Source organism: Puntigrus tetrazona, chromosome 18, assembly GCF_018831695.1.
Source record: "Puntigrus tetrazona isolate hp1 chromosome 18, ASM1883169v1, whole genome shotgun sequence".
Classification (NCBI taxonomy): Eukaryota; Metazoa; Chordata; class Actinopteri; order Cypriniformes; family Cyprinidae; genus Puntigrus; species Puntigrus tetrazona.
In genome coordinates, this window is record NC_056716.1 from 484,445 (window position 1) to 503,928 (window position 19,484).

The 19,484-nt window shown below is 37.9% G+C and overlaps 1 protein-coding gene across 21 annotated transcripts in view; it reads right to left on the reverse strand.

Moving 5' to 3' along the window:
* Positions 1-19,484, reverse strand: part of ryr1b (ryanodine receptor 1b (skeletal)) — a 77,249-nt gene that overhangs the window by 16,207 nt on the left and 41,558 nt on the right. For 11 of the 21 annotated variants that reach the window (XM_043265001.1, XM_043264994.1, XM_043265004.1 and 8 more), the window contains 36 exons: positions 19,386-19,476; positions 19,164-19,304; positions 18,922-19,085; positions 18,421-18,499; positions 18,241-18,330; positions 18,011-18,151; positions 17,814-17,891; positions 17,653-17,728; positions 17,415-17,538; positions 16,970-17,085; positions 16,809-16,876; positions 16,546-16,667; positions 16,122-16,171; positions 15,244-15,304; positions 15,017-15,143; positions 14,820-14,928; positions 14,112-14,193; positions 13,898-14,028; positions 13,495-13,815; positions 13,174-13,414; positions 12,540-12,627; positions 12,218-12,310; positions 11,905-11,919; positions 9,526-9,696; positions 9,102-9,161; positions 8,888-9,022; positions 8,690-8,802; positions 8,516-8,612; positions 8,338-8,444; positions 7,322-7,373; positions 7,156-7,236; positions 4,325-4,424; positions 3,602-3,681; positions 3,403-3,479; positions 3,157-3,230; positions 2,312-2,329 (listed from right to left, as the gene is read on the reverse strand). In XM_043265001.1, the coding sequence (XP_043120936.1) occupies positions 2,312-2,329; positions 3,157-3,230; positions 3,403-3,479; positions 3,602-3,681; positions 4,325-4,424; positions 7,156-7,236; positions 7,322-7,373; positions 8,338-8,444; positions 8,516-8,612; positions 8,690-8,802; positions 8,888-9,022; positions 9,102-9,161; positions 9,526-9,696; positions 11,905-11,919; positions 12,218-12,310; positions 12,540-12,627; positions 13,174-13,414; positions 13,495-13,815; positions 13,898-14,028; positions 14,112-14,193; positions 14,820-14,928; positions 15,017-15,143; positions 15,244-15,304; positions 16,122-16,171; positions 16,546-16,667; positions 16,809-16,876; positions 16,970-17,085; positions 17,415-17,538; positions 17,653-17,728; positions 17,814-17,891; positions 18,011-18,151; positions 18,241-18,330; positions 18,421-18,499; positions 18,922-19,085; positions 19,164-19,304; positions 19,386-19,476 (3,773 nt within the window). The remainder of the gene's footprint in view (positions 1-2,311; positions 2,330-3,156; positions 3,231-3,402; positions 3,480-3,601; positions 3,682-4,324; positions 4,425-7,155; positions 7,237-7,321; positions 7,374-8,337; positions 8,445-8,515; positions 8,613-8,689; positions 8,803-8,887; positions 9,023-9,101; positions 9,162-9,525; positions 9,697-11,904; positions 11,920-12,217; positions 12,311-12,539; positions 12,628-13,173; positions 13,415-13,494; positions 13,816-13,897; positions 14,029-14,111; positions 14,194-14,819; positions 14,929-15,016; positions 15,144-15,243; positions 15,305-16,121; positions 16,172-16,545; positions 16,668-16,808; positions 16,877-16,969; positions 17,086-17,414; positions 17,539-17,652; positions 17,729-17,813; positions 17,892-18,010; positions 18,152-18,240; positions 18,331-18,420; positions 18,500-18,921; positions 19,086-19,163; positions 19,305-19,385; positions 19,477-19,484) is intronic. The other 10 variants (XM_043265005.1, XM_043264993.1, XM_043265006.1 and 7 more) reach the window with 6 other exon arrangements.

Consider the following 19,484-nt stretch of genomic DNA (forward strand, 5'->3'; position numbering starts at 1 on the left):
GTGAACCACAAAGACCTGCTGTGGCACATCCTTTTAGCTGTTCACTGCCGAGCAGACCAGCAAACGTGGAAAGGGGAGGTTGAGACTCTGACGTCCACATTGAATCCACAGACTAAAGCCCTCCCCTCTCCCAGAACGACAACACTAGTAGACACACACACACACAGTCTGACAGATCACACATTGAAAGTACAGCCACTTTGAAGGGACATTTATAACATTTGACTGATAGGAAAACGGCATTGTGTACGAAAATACACAGGGATATAACAGACATGGAGACGACAGACACGACTGAAATGACACACTACACGGTGAGATCTTCATGAGGGTCATAAATGGAGAAGAGTTGGTCTTCTCAAAAAAAAAACAACAAAAAAAACAGCACACAGACACACAATCGTGCAAAACAGATCTACTGCACTCCTGGAGGTGAGGGAGAGAAGTGAAGGGGAGAGGTGAGCCAGAGGTAATGAGCTACCGAATATACGTGACGGAGTAAGACGCTAATCAGAAAAACATTCCACTGTGTGGAAAAACAATTGATTAACTTATTAAAAATGATGTTTTTTTCTTAATAAAATACATACAAAGATGTCAAGAATCGGATGTAATACATTTAATACACATCACACAGATTTAGTTCCCAATATACGTATATAAGTCCGAGAGTGAGTATCTGGAAACGAGGTTAGCTAAAAAAAAAACAATAAAACATTGAAATAATTAAAACATTTTAAAGCAGGTGTGACAAAACTTCAAATCAAAATAGACAAAGCAAAACAAAAAGATACAGTGGTTACATCTTTGAGTGCACTGCTATGTCGTTAAAACACAATTCAAGTAATTCAATTACGCAAATGTAGAATTTCATTCATTTGTGATAATACCAATGCTGTTGTAATTATAATTAATTCATATTATTGTTTCGTCAGAGAAATCATGCATTGCATTTTGGCCATCTCTAGTTTTAGGATGCACTGGCTAGTAGGATATAAGTATAAAGCATGAATTTATGTTAAATCAGCAAGCTGTTAATTATAACTTTTGAGTGCTTCCATTAATCTGCAACCCTTCAAGATATTCACTCTGAAAAGCTCTCCATAAAGCTCTCAAAATTGGATCACTTCATTTGGGTCAACGCTGTGTTTTGGGGCCAAAATTCACAAAATGATTCAGAAAATGTCTTTCGTACTTTTCTGGGCCTTAGTGTTGTTTACTCGGGATTTTACGGGTTTGGAATAACATGGAGCTAGGTGATTAATGATATAATTTTCATTTTGTGGTGGAGTACGCATTCAATTCATCACGTTCTTCAAAACATTCTTAATACATCAAGAAGAAATAGCCATTTAAAAATAATTTGATTGCATTTTTTTAATCTGGCCCCTTGAAAGTGTTGCAAGATAGTATTTTGAGTGATTGGGTTTACAACTGGGTTTAACATCCATGAGGCCAAAAAGGACTGCCTACTTAATAAGATGTTCAGACTGACTCAAAATGACTATAAAATGGTGTAAGACGAGATTTGGAAAATTTTATGGAGAGCAATTTATGGAGAGCAAATCTGGGAAACCTTTTTAAGAATTAAATGGAAGATGGCTTCTGTTAATGTTACTGATGACCACTAATGAAAGTTAAAAATGCTCTAGATACTAAACACTAGGTAATTTCTATGGTACACCATGCCTTGTGAGATGCTTTTTGTACTCTAAAGTAAACATGGCACCTCATTATTTGAAAGCATGGTTCAAATAATGCTGGATGGCTCATTTCAGGAGATAAAGGACTTGGGGTGTTTCCTGAATCTGCAAATCATTTCATGGTATTGGTGACACTGGTCACAACAGTTCTCTGTGATCTCCTCAGAGAAAACTGATCAGAAAAGAAAGGACAAGTGCCTTTCTTTCCTCTCAATCAGTCAATGAATGCTGGAGTTACAGTAGATCTGTGACGGTGCACTCAAGGGCAAAGGGCAAAGAAACTTTACAGCCGTTGCATACAACAAGACAAGCTGTATGAGAAAATCTCTCTAAAAACAGAATTCAAATCACAATTGCATTACGGTTACATAATGCGGAGTCCATGTATTGGTTTGTGAGAATTGTAAAGGAGTTGGCTGCCCCAAAACCTTTGCAATGACTGAAAAATTCTCTTTTTTTAGTTCCCTTGAGCGCGAAATGAAATGCAGGTAAACTACACGCCAACGAAAGGAGGTCTTCACAATGTAAGAGCTGAAAAAAGGAGGAAGACAGATGTGACAGAAGGAAAGAGGGAGTGACGATAAATATATAGAGACAAGATTATTTACCACGTTCTAGCTTGATGTCTGAAAAACAAGGAGGAGGAAAGAAGGAGAGGAGAGGCATATACGGGGAGATTGGGGATGGAGTGATGGTGGTAGAGAGAAAGAGAGAGAGGCAGTGAGTTGGACATTGTAGGATCGTAGGTTTCCGGCATGGGAAATATAACAGACTAACACAAACAGATACACTATGATGGTTCTGCAAAAAAAACAAAGATAATGCACATTAAACACTTTTACACAGAGTCTACGTCTTAGACATAGACAGAGTGGAAAATGTCACCTGTGGACCAAAAAAAAAAAAAAAAAAAAAAAAAATCACATGATGAAATACAAAACTGCTAAACATAATGTCCTTAATTATTTTTTTTGTATAGTTATTACTACTTGCTTTCAAGAAATATATATTGAATTGAGTTTATATTTTTAAAACCAATAAAAAAATTATAGATATATATTTTAGAATAAGCAATATAAAATTGTTACAAATATTTTATTGTATTTATGAAAACAGGGACATTTAATTTAACCTTTGCAGTTTCTGATAAGGTTTGCTCACACTGTAGCTTTCATACGATAACACACACACACACACACACACACACACACGCAAACACAAAATAGATTTGGCCTAAGAATGGAAAAAAAACACAACAACAGACCATCATAGTATGACGTGTCAGCACGGAGGAGTACACACTCCTGTTCTCATTTAAATCCTGTTGTGAAAAATTTTTCATCCTGCAAACTCAAGGGTGTGAATAGGTCCTGACAGCTCATGGATAACTTGCTTAGCTAAAAAGAAAAGAGTTTGGAGGAGTCAAATCTATGTGATGTTCTCTGTGACTCACTTGTGCCCTCCTCTGACACCATCCCAAGACCCTCTGCCTTATTCTGTCTCTCAAACGCATTCAGGTCCAGAACACTGCCAACAAACACAATATTTATATCATGCAGTGATATACCATATTCGGATATTTATACATGCAGTATACCTATAGTCAGTTTTTGTTGCTATATTGCTATAGTTATCAAAGAAATACATAATAATCATTGTAAAGTCAACAATAAGATCATAGAAAGCGACGGCTATGTACCTGCAGGTTTGCATGAGAGCCTGTAGGCTGAGGAAGAAGCCCACATCTTTCTTGTCTTTCAGGTAGTCCAACATCCTCTGTCACAAGACATCAAGACGGTTTTGTTAATGTTGGGTTAAGTTAATCTGTCAAGCTTACCGTGGTAACTTCATTTATGTAATTACTTGTACTAATAGAGAGAGTGCTATCATCAGCTGACCTGCTGAACATCACTGTTGCCACCATTGAGGATGGAGATGCCAAGTTTGAGAGTAGAGGACACCATGGCTCCCGTCTCACCTAAAACAGAACATTACAAGAGACTAAAGCTTATGCGATTGTTACTCAAACTGGTAAGGGTCTATTCTTGGAAGATCTACAGTTCAAAGGTTCGTGGCCAATAAGAATTATATGTTTGAAACTACACTAAAACCACTAATATTGCTAAATATGATTACAATGTTATTGAATCCAGTGCTCCAGTCTTCAGTGTCACACGATCCTTCAGAAACCGTCCTAATGTGCTGACTTGGTGTGTGAGAAATATTTCTCATCATTATGTTGTTTAAAACGGCTTCACATTTTTGTGGAACCTGATTCTTTGATGAATAAAAAATATTAAAAGAAGCATTTATTTGAAATTGAATAGTTACTAAAAAGATTTTAGCATAGCTGCACAAATACCGTATATAATAACTGTAGCAAATCTATACAGGTGGAGCTGGGGAAGGTGGGGTTTTTCAAAGGAACTGCTCGTGAATGCTAACCAGCTATGCTTTAAATGTAAAGCAGTAAGCTCACTGGCTGCGTATATAACATAAACCAATCAGCTTGTGCCTAGTAGTTTAACGCTGTGAAAATCATCGATTCGTGTTAACAAGCCATGGCCCTGTGTTATCTAAAGTAGCTGAAAGGCATGTGTTGTAAACGACTGTGAGTGTACCTTTGCAAGCACTGATCATCTGCAGAACCATTTCGGCTGCTCCGCGGTCATGTAGACGAGACTGCTGGTACAAAAGCCTCTGCTTTTCCATCTCCTTCTCCTATTAGATGAAAACAAACAGCCTTGTCAGAACGACGCCCGGCTTTAAACACCCCTGCCCCAGGACTATCTGACATACATACACTCACTTACTCACTCACTCATTGACTTACTTATACACTAAGCATCATACTATTTTGATATAAATTAGATGCTATATATATATATACATGACAAGAAGGACGATAAAAATTTTATCTGGTAAAGTTTAAAAAAGCTATTTTTGAGTTTCTATTTTTGGTTCCTCCCTGAAGACCCGAGAAAAATGTCTTGTATTAAAATTATTAATGAAAGTGTGGTGAACTCGCTATTTTTACACCAGTTTTCACTTATTAATAAGCGCTTATGCTCGTTTTCTTTGTTCATCTACATACACACAGCTTACACACTCTTTCTCATCCAAACCACAAGTGCTATTAGTCATGTGTCCGTTATTTGAGCCGTTCACGTTTGCTGACTGGCACAAACGTTAGACTACAGCAAGCAGACCTGCTCTCCCTGAACAGTGAGGCACATTTGTATGATACTACTGGCTCTTCCCTCCGTTTTAACTGCGCCGTACAGCTGGGTGCTGTATTTTCGTACAAACCCTCACACCACGACTGCTAAATCGGCTCACGACAGCCAAGTATGACATAAATACGTTTTTTTTTTTTTATTTAAGTTGTGCTGCTTAATATTTAGCGGATTTTTACCTATTTTTTGGATTCTATGATGAACAGAAAATTCTAAAGAATCTTTTTAACGCTGTAAATGTTTTACATGAATAACATAGCTGAATTTATTGATTTTATTTAAATGGTAGCATATAAAAGATTTATATAAACCGCACTAGTGAAAACCAAAACTACAAGCATTTGAGTATGCTGCAGCATTGGCTACTATTTCGAAGTTATCATATTGTGAAATCTTATCTGAGACCGTTATTAATTCTCAGTGTCTTTAGCACATTGCATTGTATGTAGCATATTGTTACGGCATATTCACAACAATAATATATCTCACAATAAATGGAAGAAATTGTTCTCTGTAGAGTTGAACATTTATCGAAGTGACCCATTTGAAATTTGGTGGTGATGATACCCTGTTGACAAAAAGGATTATACAAGTACATACAATGCATCAAGCGGCTGATTTTTAAGCTGAACCCTCCCCTAAAAGCACCCAAGCGTCCCAACCCCAGCATGAAGCCCCACCCACTCCCACCCCGCCCTGAGAGCCAGGCCATGTCTTACAAATCGTGTGATTTAACTTTGCAACTAATTAAATGTGCGGGGGGTTTTTTTTACCTGTTGTTTTAGATGGAAACGTCAAGTTCGTTCTTTCTGTAATGTGATGCTCTGAATGTGTTTGTGTGTGTCTGTGCAGGCTTTTACTGTAGTCTTTGGTGAGTACAGAGAAAAAGACTTGTTCCAATTCAAAACAAAGACATGGAGACACACTTTTGGAGACACACAAGGTCATCACATACAGGCCTGATCTAAATCCAGAAAATTCTGTCAGCCTTCATAAACCTTTCACCGCCAACACAGACGTGTTCTCCTATCACAATTATGCAACGTTCATGCCATGATCACGCAATTATCATGATAACTAGATGACGGCCCAGACATTTATCCTACTTTCTGTTCCAGTATTATTGAGGCCGAAATGAATCTGTGTCATTTGAGCAATCAATAGATATCATGGGCAAGTTATTTAATATAGCTCCAACTGAATTCATGTAAAATAAGTCATATACAAATAAGATTGATTGAGGGTTAGTAAATGAAGCTGTACATTTCATATCGGAGCGAACTTTCTCTTTAAAATGCTGCGTATGTTATCAGTTCGCAAGGCTATGGAATGAAGCGACCGGAATTCTCACATCCTGAATATTTTTGGCCAGGTGAGAAGGTGAAGATATGTTTTCTGAATTTAAATCATATCAGCAAAGATGAAAAAAAAAAAAGCCAAAAATCTTTGGGGTTAGCAGATCAGTAAAACTGTGAGATACAAAGATGCAGACAGAATGGAAAACTACAGGCGACTGCCTACAAACACAGAGAAGAAAGGGTTCTGGAGAGGTGGGACTGGTAATGTATTAGGAGACCAGTTAAGGTGTTTGGTGAGTGTGTGTGTGTGAGCGCACGCTTAAATCTCACACACAAGCACACACACTCCAGAAATCATCAACAACACTAATAATACGCTACTCTAAGTAGCCTGAGAAAACAACAATGCAGTTTTGAGGGCTGAGGCAGCCTATTTAGCTAACATTTTGCATTGTTGGCCTCCCATTTGGGAAGAAAGTGCTAGAAAAACTATTCACACCCTATTAGCTTCCTGTTTGCCGTCGCCGGTCTACAAATGAAGCCAAATTGGTCAAAACTGTGATGTGTTCAGCATGTCTTGTTCTGTTTTTTATTTTTTATTTTTTTGTTTCGTCTGTTTTGTGTGCAGCCATCTCTCTGCACTCGCGCAAGTCATGCGATAAACACAAAGATCAACTGTTAAAAGAGACAAAGACTCAGAATCCAGCAAAGGAGTGCACAGATCAGTCCACAACAGGTATAAAGAGGAAAGGGATAGAGAGACAGAGTAGAGCCGACAAGATGAGAGGCACAGTGAGAGACATCGAGTGTGCGGGGTGCAGTGGTTCTGGACGTGTTCACTCAGTGCGTGGCAGGAGCTGTAGCTGTAGCTGCTGGCTCCGCTGACTCCCATGGCCCCAGCCCCAGGCCCCCCCATACCATCTCTGTCTGTCGCACCTCAAAGGATGGCTCCTCGCCCCCCTCCTCTCCCCCTTCGTCCTCCTCACCAATGTGGCAGCTCTGAACAGAGAGATACGTCACGTTAGCTCGGATTATATCCATTAACAAAGACATAAAAGTCTAAAAAGATAGATTTATGACTTACTTTTGCCATAATATCAGCGTATGACATATACAGATGATCCACTTCAAGTTTACTGCAGTGAGGGTGAAACAAATGTCAGAAATATGATCCGTTTGAATGCACTGAAACTATCAGATGAGATCATAAGTGATTTTTTTAATGAATTGAGCTCAACTATGATGTCAAAATGAATAAACCTTGCAACGTTGGCCCCTTTCACACATACAGATTTTAATGGCAAATTACCATTAAGAGATCATTGATCGTTACAAACACAACACCAGAGGGCGTTGCTGTTTAGAGGTCATTTTCCAATAATGATGTGCCAGAATGTACTGGTATTTTGAAATTGATGTGTGAACAGCACTTTTTTGTATTTACAGGTAAAGTCATTTTGGTAATTTAAGGTAATTTACTTATTATTTACTTATTACGTATTACAGTGTGAAAGGGGCTATCAAAACTAATCAAACTAATGTCAATCAATATTGAAATTTCTTGAGCTGAATATTAACACTATTGCCTTCTCTAGATCCGCTTTACAGATGAACTGAGGCCATTACACAATGAGTCTGAAATTTTCGCATACATTTTACAGTTTTTCGCATTCGTCATCTTTCATACCAAAACGCAGAAAATCAAACCTGATATTCTTTTATTTTTTTATGATGAGCGAAAGTTTGTGAGGCAGTGTTTAAACATGATTAACACAACATGAAGTTGTATTTTTTTATTTTTTTACGTGCAAAATGTAAAAAACTAATTTAAATGAATAAAGACAATGTGAAGCTGTTAGCCAAATTGTATTTCTTTCAAAATTGATGAACGTTGCAACATTGTCTTCAAAAAATATACAAAGTCAATTAAGTCTTCGGCAGAGCTGCTTTACAACTAAATCAACTTTGCAACTTTGTCATTTCGCTGTTTATTACAAAAAACGCTATATAGATAATTATATAGACTATATAGACTTTTCTTAAGAAGAAACCCAGCGTCTAAAAAATCCCCTTCACCAAACCACAGAGCGATTTGCTTACGTTTTCTCTGTGAGAGCGGTGCGGCTAAAGTGAAGGATGAGCTGATGCAGCGGGTCTGGTTTTGATTCAGTTTCTTCCTCTTCTTCTTCTTCCTCCTCCATCGCTTTCTGCAAGAAAGCAACACTATGAGCAAGCCTCGGGGTGCGCTCAGGGAGCGTAAATGAATATACAGACTCACGGATAAGTCATCGATCATCTTGTCTTCAAATGAGTAGCCCTCGTTTTCAATCCAATTACGCTTGTAACCGTCAAGGAACATGTTAGATCCCCGGTGCCTGAAATAAAAGGAAGAAATAAGTCTGCGCACCCCATTTTAATCCCAGACAGCATCACAGGTTTATGTGTGTCCTACCTAGGGATGTTGTACAGCGGTGTCATTCTGAAGCAGGCCACTACTGCCCTGCGACGCTGTTTGGACAGAAGCTTGTGCCAAACCATCTTCTTGGATTTAAACGGATGCTCAGTCTGAAGGACGACAAAATTGAAGAAATGGCTTAAGACTGAGGAAAATAAGCGTGCAACTTCATGTACTTGTGGAAACAGGCCTCACCAGCTCAATGTGGTAGAGAACAGCTGAAACTTCCTGAACTCTCTTCACAACCTTCTCTGGTGCATCAGCATCTTCAGCTTTACCTGAGGTCTCCTTGTATAAAGCCATCTGCCAGCGCATAGATGGGTCCTCAACCTTCAGAGAGAGATGTGTAGTTGCAGATATGCATATTACACTTAAGATGTTTTCTTCTTTTGGTTGCGTCTTTACTTACCTTTCCCTGTAGATGCAGGTTATTCTGCAGAAACTCCCTCACTTCCTCATCTGTGTCTTTCTGTAATGTTCAAATCCCCAAAGAGTCAAACAGATTTATTCTGCTCACTGCATGTTATCTTTCAAAGTTTTGGGGTAAAGTAAGATCGTTTTTTATTTTCAGTTTTCTATTTAGCAAAGATGCATTAAACTGATCACGAGTGTCAGTAAAGACATTTAGAACGATACAAAAACTTCAAAATAAATTATTTTGTAATAATAGCGCACGATATTACGGTTTTACTGTATTTTTATGAATGCAGACTCGCAAGACTGTTTCAAAACATGAAAAAAATGTACTGACCCCAAACGTTTTAACTAGTTGTGTTGTTTGGCAGTAAATCAACCAACCTAATCAAACTATGACTAAAAATGCAGCTAAATACCAGAGAGTAGCGAATCTTGGCCATGTTTATGAGCTCTTGGTCTGCAGGGGAGCACATGTTGAGGCCGATGGGGAGCAGTTTCTTCAGGGCCGCTACTATTAGCGAGGTCTGAACGGAATAACGGTCCCCGCGCCGCTTCTTCTTGGTCCGTTCAACATCTGAGCCTCCACCCTATAAAAAGTCTGCAGAGTTAGACTGTGACACAAGGATGCTCTTACCTAGAAAGACAGGTTTGTGCCACAAATAGGCTGTTCTGGGAAAACAACATGGATTCGTTTTAAGGAAAGACTGATTTATTGACAAAAACAGTCTTTAGAGGGATGCTTTCTAAGTGAATCATTAAACTACAGAAACAATTCTCTGTAAACATCTCCCTTCTGTAAGTGTCTTGCTTTCTGAATAGTTTGCATTGTTAAATAACGTGTTAATGGTGGCTGCTTTCTATATTTTACAGATTAACAAGGAAATGGGAAAATTGACCAAGCTAGCACTGGGGGAGGAGGAATAACACCATGCTTCAAGGACGTTTTATCAGTCAGTCTATTAGGGAATGTTAGAGCTCAACATACAGCAGTCTCATTGTTAGTGATGTAAGATCGCGAACCCTTTAGCACTGCACACTTAAAAACAACACTAGGCTTTGGGGCCGCTCCATCCCTCACACACACTCTCTGAATCTGTGCCTGTAAAACGTCATTAATGTCTGTTGCCTTCTACAACAAGAGCTCCCTCTGGCCGTTCAGCATAGGATGATATTCAAGAAAAGAGCAAAATAAAGATGAGAAGAGACTAGACGAGACAGGACACATGAGAGGAGAAGAGAAGAGCTTAGACAAGATAAGAGGAAAAGAGAGATGGCTGCATATTTGGGAAAAAAATCTAATTGCGTGTTTTTCTCTAATAAAAATAGTTGTTAATTAAAAAAATGAAATCAAATAAAATTAAGTTAAATTAAATTAAATGATATATGTATCAGTCTGTACTTTATTTTATGTTTAGATTATTTAAGCTGTATAGAGGTGAAATAATATAAAGCCTCTTTGACTCATAAAGCCTCATTTTAAAAATCTCAAAGAATCCGTAGAAAATTTGTCTTTTTCAGGTTTTGAGCTGCAGTGAGTTTTTAAACTCTCTTTGTATAAAAAAAGGGAATAAATAAAAATGCTGTGAATATATATCTATATAACTATAATACTTACTAACATCTAATTAACAACTAATTAACAAAATGTATAGAATAAATATTATTGTAATACTTTCATTTCATTTCACTGTAAAGATTAAAAAGATGTAGTGAAAAATACAGTGCGTATTTGATAAACACATTTGATAATCGCTATATGACTTTTATTCCAAGTAATTGTTTAGCCCTAGGTGAAATGAGAAAAGCAGAGAGAGGAAAACGAGGACAAGAGACAGAAGAAGAGACAAGACTAGAGGAGACTGAGGGGAGATATCAGTAGGGAGATGAGACCAAAACAGAAAAAAACAATGTATTCTGAATGTATCAGGCAGAGAGGGGCACCCGTGGAGAGGAGATAACAGATGGTGCTACAGTAATGGCCGTCTCACAGCACAGAGGAGGAGGTGGTATCCTGCTAAGTGAAAAGTATCATTGAGCTAGCTAACACCTAACAGAGACAAACTTTTTAGGGAAGTGAGCAAGTGAGTTGGGTTTGGGTAACACGTCAATTAATAACTTGTCAACAGAATGGACACAAATGTCACATTAATCAAATGAAAGAAGCGGAGAGTACCATTTAACTGGATACAGTGAAGTAAACAAAGGGAGGGAAATATTAGATGAGAGATGTAATGAGAACTGTTCCCTCACAAGTCATGTTCCCTTCCCTACATTACCAATGTGCTCATACATTTCCCTGAAATCTGTGAAGATTAAGTGATGGGAAATGATTTGACGATGAGTTTTTTTTTTGCTCCTAGTGAGGGAGCATTACCACCAGAGCTTGTGGGGGAAAAAACAGTAACATCAAACATTAACATCAAACTGGACAACAGCACTAAAAGAAAGAAAAGGAACCAGACAGGTCTGCAATAACTTGCAGCAGTCAAAATCCATCAGAGGCACATCAATCAAAATCACTGTCAGGATGATGGAACTCAGATCCAGCGAGAGTTAAAGATCCAGCTGAAAAGGGGTGCCATGATCCTGAGACTAAAGTCTATGGCTGAGGGCTTTCATCAAACAAGGTACCAACAAACATCACACACACTGGCAATGAATGAGGGTATGAACTTCGGGCTGTTGTGTATGTGTGCGTGTTTGCCGGTGTGTGGGAATTTGATGAAAAGCCCTGCTCGTGCGCCATGCGATCAGCACAGCTCTTTTTTTTTTATCGTGCAGAAACACGGTCTGACCTCTCCGTCTCCGGCCTACACACCCCGAATCCACAGCGAGACAGGACACAGAGAGAGACAGCACTGTTAAAACTCAATCCCTCACAGACAGGAAAAACACCAATGGATCTAAAAACCCACTGTGAGAGTAGAAACAGTGTACGTCCTGAACAGGACATGAGGTCAGCAGTCGACTGAAGACATGGAGTAACACATCTAACCATTTTAAATTCATTTAAAAATGCCTAGAAATCAATTATTTAATAACAGTTTGACATGATGGAGAAAGTAAACAAATTTTACATTGAAATTCTAATTAATTGGACAAACTCACCTTGCTCATCTTGCTTTTGCTGTCAGCAGTGAGGAAGGACATGTTGTTGATCTCGTTCATCACCACAAAGTTCTGCTCCTCGCGCTTGAAATTCTGTAAAGAACAATAAAATAGTTATTAGAAAAGTGGAAAGGAATGGGAAGAGAGACAAGAAGAGACAAAAGGAGACAAGAAAAGTGAAAGCACAGCAAACAAGTGGAGACAAGATGAAAAGAAATAAGAAGAGACTAGAAGTTAAAGACCTGTTGAAGGAGACAAAGAAGCAATTAAAAAACTAGACATGAGACAAGACAATGGGATTTTAACTAAAAAAACAACTTACGTGAGATTTGGACCAGAAGATAAAGACTTCTCCAACCATCCTGAAGAGGTCCTCAGCATCAGGGTCAGGACAGGTCAACCATCTCGCCCTTTAAACGACACAAAGAACCAAATCTACAGAACAACAGTCTTAAGGGTCACTAACACCAAGGATGATGACTATAATAATAACTAGAAAGTTTGTAATTCTATGAGAATAGTAACATTTTAATGTAGTTTTAATCATTTTGGCTTCATAAGACTTCAATATCCGCATATATTATTCTAATTTTGCCTGTTTTTTATAAGTCGTTGACTTGCATTTAATGAAGCAGTAAGGTACAGTGAGCAAAAGCTTCTGTTCTACCAAAGAAAAAATAAATCACTGAAAACTTGGATTTCCTTGGGGTTACCAAATCAGAAGGACATTTTGAGGTGAAGTACGCTATCCATTTATTTACTTAAAGCATATATAACTGTAAGTGTCCAAATGTACGTTTGCTAAAAGTCTTGTAAAAAAAAAAAGAATCCTAAATCAGTACCTGGAAAGTATTTGAAGTTACTTCAGTTGGCAATCTAGTTGATAGATACCAGATAGTTGCACAAAAATAAAGCTTGAAACAGCATGATAAAACCATCCTGTGGATGAAAGATACCTGTTGTTGTCCACGTAACGGATGAGTAGCGGGTAAAGAGCATACAGATCCCTGCAGAGCACAGCGAACTCATCTCGAATGGTTCCCTGCTCACTGTCCACCTCTGTTTTCCCCTCCATACGTAGCTGATCCTCCTCGGCGACCACCTTTCCACAACGTTTCTTCAGCTTCTCCATGGTTGGAATGAAGTGAGACTTGAGCATCTCAGGCTTCGCCCTGCTCACAATGGGCTGAGCAAACACTGCAGAGGAATATCAGGATAATTAAATTGTTGGTATTGACTGCTCTTTTTTGAAGACTCCACGTTTGGTTTCCCCTCACCTGCCAATCTCTTCATCCAGGAAGCTTCATCAATGCCCAGGTTATTGACTACAATCTTCATGATGCTACCCAGGAGCTGATTGAGCTGTTCTGAGGTGACATCCGTGCACAGACAGCCTTCCTGTTCTGGGAAGTTCTCAGGTCCTCTCTCCCACCAGCGGGGCAGATAGTTGCACAACATGGGCAGGGTGATCTCAATCACGTGGGGCATCTCTGTGTAACGTGCCCCAGACTCTGCCAGATCCCCGATCTCTTTCATCAACAACTCCAGCTCAGGGATGTCCAGACAGAGCTCCTGCACTTGACTGGGCAGACCCAGGACTAAAACATAAATGATAAGCCAGTTAAGGAAGCAATAGCTCATCACAGTATCTATGGAATACATTCAAAGTGAGATACCGACTTGTTCTCTCTCGAGGGGTTTTGGTAGTGTACACTGAGTATGCGTTGAACTCGTTGAGGAGAGGCTCCAGAAAGGCAACAGGCATGGCAGCTGCCAGATGAGCCAGACATTCTCCTAGAGCCGGTCTTTGGCTGTGATATCGCAACATAGCTTCCATTAACAACACATTTTGAAAAAAGGGTTCACATAAAAACAAACAAAAGCTGTTTCTTACTTCTCAGCGTGAGGGGTCTTTACAGTGCCCAGAGAATAGATACTGCACATGATACGGTAACAGGATATCTGCAAGTCATCCACTGTGATGAAGAGAGAGAGAGAAGGACAGTGAGTGATCTACCATATACAACAATTACAACAGCAAAATTATTTGCAGATTTATTCTACATTTTTATTTTCTAACTTTCAATTAGATTTTCGTGTCTGAAATTAAATTAAATGAAAAAAAACACTTTTTAAGTCATTTTCACTGTTATTCTACTTTAGACAATACTGCTTATGTCATTTATCGTCATTTTATGTTAAGCTACACTCAATATATTCAACTATATATGCACGCATATCTATCTATCTATCTATCTATCTATCTATCTATCTATCTATATATATATATATATATATATATATATATAAAAATTACATTAAATAAAATCTAATTCGATAATACTACTTATTTACACCATTCTTATTTTAATTTAAATTTAAATGTGATTATACTACTCATTTAAACCATTTATGATTTAAATTAAATTACATTTGATTTTTATTGTACTGTAAAATTTATTAAACTTACATTTCAGTTACTTCCATTTTCACTATTGCTATTTTATTTTAATTCCTGCAATAGTCTAATAAATGAATCTATTTATGAACGAAGCAAATGTACATTTATTCAAGTTAAACAAAAACTGTGAAAATAACTCACACATGACATCATCTCCAAACTGGTGCTGGGCGATGTGGTCGAATAGAGAGGTGAGCACTGGGAGAAGAGCAGTGGTGGTGTAGCTAATGTTCTGAGATACACCTTTCACCTGTTAGAGACAGAGAGAGGCTTAATTTAACATCTTTGACCAAGAACAGAGGGACATCTCTTAGAACAGGGCTATGTTTACATCTGACCTGATTTTTGGTGGACACTTTCCCTAGTTTCAGGTTCTCAACCATCTTCTCAATGTCATCGGCAGCACTCTCAAAGAAAGAGCGCAGACCAGCCTTCACAATCTCAGGCCCAGATTTCATCACAGTTCTGGAAGAGAATGAAAAATAAAAGACAAAAGACACACATTCATAAACCTAATTTAAGGATGTCAGTAAAACATAGGGAATCATGGGGTCAACAAACATACCTGGCATCCAGTGAGCGGGAAAGAATATGGAGACAGTTGACCACTGCTGAGGCATCAGTGCCTGCACACACAAACATTCAGAGCATGACACAGGCCTTTTATTTTCACCCACAGCATGTGGACTGAGAAAACTATGCTACTTTATATGACACGGATATAGCATGAAGTGGTAGAATTAAGCCAGAGCAGATATTCATCTGAAATACAGAACTCCTATGATAATTATTCTTTCTCTAGGAATACTGAGCCAACACTGCAAATGATGCACCAACGTAAGCAAAGCACAGCAAATCATTAGACAACCACCCAGAGAAAGAAAGAAAGAAAGAAACTAAAATTAAATAACACATATACCACATATTTAATTTTTTTGCTTAAATGGAACTAAATAATTCTGCTTATTTATGCCATTTTTTTTTTTATAATTCAAAAAAATACCTGTTTCATTGTTATTTTACGTCATTCAAATTATTGAATTTAAAATATTTATGATATTTTAAGTTATTATTCTTTAAAAGAAAGCAAGAAACTAAAATTAAAAACCACATATTTATGTTTTTTTATTTTTATTTTTTTTAAAGAAATTAAATACGATACTTATTTACACTAATAAAATAAAATACTTGACAGTTTCAATACTTTTACTTTACTTCATTTAAATTAATGAATTTTAAAAATACCACTTTTTTTATGATGATTTAATAGTAATTCTTCGTTATTCAAATAAATAGGAAAGAAAGAAAGAAAGAACTCAGAGCAAATAAGTGGAACTATTAGGAATGGATGTACTGATGATGTAAAACATTAAAGTAAAAGGGGATGATGCGAATGAAATGAAAAATGAAATGTGCAATCAGGTCATCATGCAGGATTCTTACCAAAGAGGGAAACCCTGTGTCTCACCAGACCGGCCAACTTACAGAAGATACTGAGATAGAAAATACATAGACAGAAAAAGAAGAAAAAAGAGGGATGGATGTTGGGAAAGAGGAAATGCAATGAGAAGGAATAAAAGGGTGAGGTTAAGATGATGGAAAAGTAAGAGCAAAATAATGTGATCCATAAAAGATAAATATAAAAAAAAGGATGAGGGAACCCGTGGGAAAATACTCCAGGAAGGGGCAGAGAAAAAACCACAGGCAAGAAGAAGTGTGAGGAGCAGAGAGGATGTGACAGGTCGCAACATCAAAACTAACATCATTTAAAGAAGTTCTGTAAACATTCACGTAATCAAATCAAATCTTTAAGGTAAAATCTTGACTCGGTTACCACAGAATAATAAAGCTCTGCAGCATTAGTTACCTGGCAATCATCTCCTTCTCTTTGTTGGAGGCATGACCACCACTGCCCAGGACTTTAGCAGGTGTGGACAGGAAATACAGGCAGTGATTCTTAAAGTACTGGTTCACCAAAGGAAGCAGAATCTACATGAAAAGAATATAAAAAGAAGAGCAAAGATTGAGAGGCTGAGGTCCGTAGGTTGGAAAGTCTGTATCTCTTCCAACTAATTCCCTCTGAGCGGTTTTATTCAACATGCACTCACATTCCGGTCAAAGGCGTCTCACCTTGGCAAAAAACTTAATCTCCTGTTCGTGAGGGGATTTCTCAACTCTTCCGCTGCTCACAACAGCCTCTGGAGTAACAGACACATTTAACATAAAAAGAAATATACAACTTCAAGTGCATACGGTTCTGAGAAAGCATCTATGGATCTGTGAATATATACCAAGATGAGCAATAAACTCCTGGGCAATCTCCATCCACTTCAACAGCTTCTGCAGGAACCCATAAGCGAAGCGCTTCTCAATGGAAGAAATCTCCTGTTCCATGTCCTTCAAACCTCTGGAGAAGAAAAAGTCAGGAAGAGAGAAAAAAAAAAAAGAAACTAAATTAACTTTTAAAAAATGGTCATGTATTAATGTATAATGGTGTATAATGATGTATAAATCATATGTTTAAACAATTACAACACAAAATGTTGCTGTCCTAAGAAGAATTGGAGCCCTATTGGGAAGTACAGTCTACAGATTTTGTGTGTAAAATCAGATTTATTGTTCACTGGCTTTCAAAATTCTTAATAAAACTTAAGAAACTTCAACTACTGCCAAAGAAGAGCAACAAGAAACGGTAATTTTTGATTTTTGAGTCACTGTGACGTTTGTTGGTGGTACCTGGTGACAGCGTAGCCATTAAACTGGAGGAATTTGAGCAGGTCTTGGGCTTTCTCTCTGTCTCTCGTCTTCTCTTTGGCAGTCAGTGTATCATATGGTACCAACAAAGGATGGGTGCCACCACCTGTTAACGCAAAAAAATGTAGGAGACAGCCCACGGATTTATTTCAAAAACAGTACATCTGAACATTATTTTGTGCAGAAAACACGATGTGCTGAATAAAATATGCAATTATACCCTTGGCTTGCAGCTCCATCTTTTTCTTGCGGCCCCAAGTATTATGGTAATTCTCAGCAAGCTGTTCTGCCATGGACTGAAACATGAGAAATGAATCAATCACAAGGACTTCTGCATACCGAAGTTATAGTCTTATACTGAATTAATTAAAAAAAACATACCTGTAGCTCTCTGGACAAGGCCATGCCTGTCAAGTCCACTGGCTGGGGAGAGTATCCCTGGCTGGGATCATAGGTGGCCTGCAGGAGATATATATATATATATATATATATATATATATATATATATATATATAGTTATGCACAATGTGTTCGCAAAACATGCTTTTTAAATCTTATTTTTTCCATCTCTCTGTTACCTGAGCAGTCTGGGAGATCTTCCTGGTGGCCTTTACTTCTGTTTTCTCAGTTTCTCCATCTCTGGCTTTCTCCAGAGTCCATTCCCATGCCAGCATGGCCTTGATGGACTCTTTAATAGGCCAGCGATAGATCTCTTTATCCTAGAGAAAATTGAAAAGAGAATTTGACCTTGATTCTGGAAAACCAACTATAACAACCAAGAAGATGATTAAAGAACATCTATTCACACCTTCTCTGAGAAAGTCTTGTATGGCCGCAGCATGGGGTGAGTTTTGCTGTTCTCATCTAAAACCTCACCATATGTCCAGTTGTTTTGGATCTGGAAGATGGAAGCAAAAGGTTGCAAAGCCTATTTCCCATCCCACAATACCCCTGGCTTTCACAAATGATCGTGAATGCTGACACTAACCTTCTCAAAGGCCCATTTATCATGCGTGTGCTCAGCAAATTTGTTAATGAAGGCATCGAGTCTCTCAGGAATGATGGTGCTGCGAATTATAATCATTAAGTTACCATTATTCATTTAAATACAATTTTTTGACTCCCTCAAAACAATTATTTCTGTTATTGTCAATGAAGTTAAACGTGATCAGCTAAGGATGGGTATTTTTTTAACCCCAATGCACACCAATAATGTTTTTTCTAAGACACATCCTAATTGAACTATAACTCCTGTCTATGAAACCAGGCCATAAACATTTTAATATAATATTTATAATTTATTATTATAGTATAATTAATATAATATAATTAAAATATAATTAACTTAATAACCTCAATAAACTCTTAATTTGTTGCTAATTAATAGTAAGTTAGCAGTTAAATTAAAATATGACTATTATACTAAAATTTAGACTATTAAAATTGCTATGCATTAAAAAATGTACACTGTAATTGCACATTTTCTCACTTTGTTGTTTCCACTGGTTTGGGGTCAAAGTTTCCCTCAGCGTCAACAGAAGCTTTCTTCTCAGTCATAGATGAATAGCTAGCATCCACATAGTCTGGAGGGATGGCACCAGCAATGGCACAGATACAGAGCATGGCGATCTTAAACAACTCTGCATCAAATTTCTACAAAGATGAGACGGCATGTAAGTGTACACAGGCTTTTCGGCTCAAATCTGTTGAGACTATCCATGTTTGTCAAACCTTGTGTGCGAGGGACTCAAAGATTCCCCAGAAGAGTTTGCGAGAGAGATGCAGCTCTTCCTCTGATGTGACTCCAAAGTTCGCCCATCCATTTGGCAGGCAGTAATACTTCCAGCAGCGCTCATAGTGATTGGTCAACAACTAAATGAAATTAAAGCACAAAATATGAGCACAAGAAAAAAAAAAATTTACATAACTAATTAATTAACTGTACTTGCATACCTTGAGGGGCATCTTGGCATACTCGTTTAAGATTGGCACATCAAACACCAGCCTTCTCAACAGATGCTGTAACATAGATGGCCGCAAATACCTAAAACA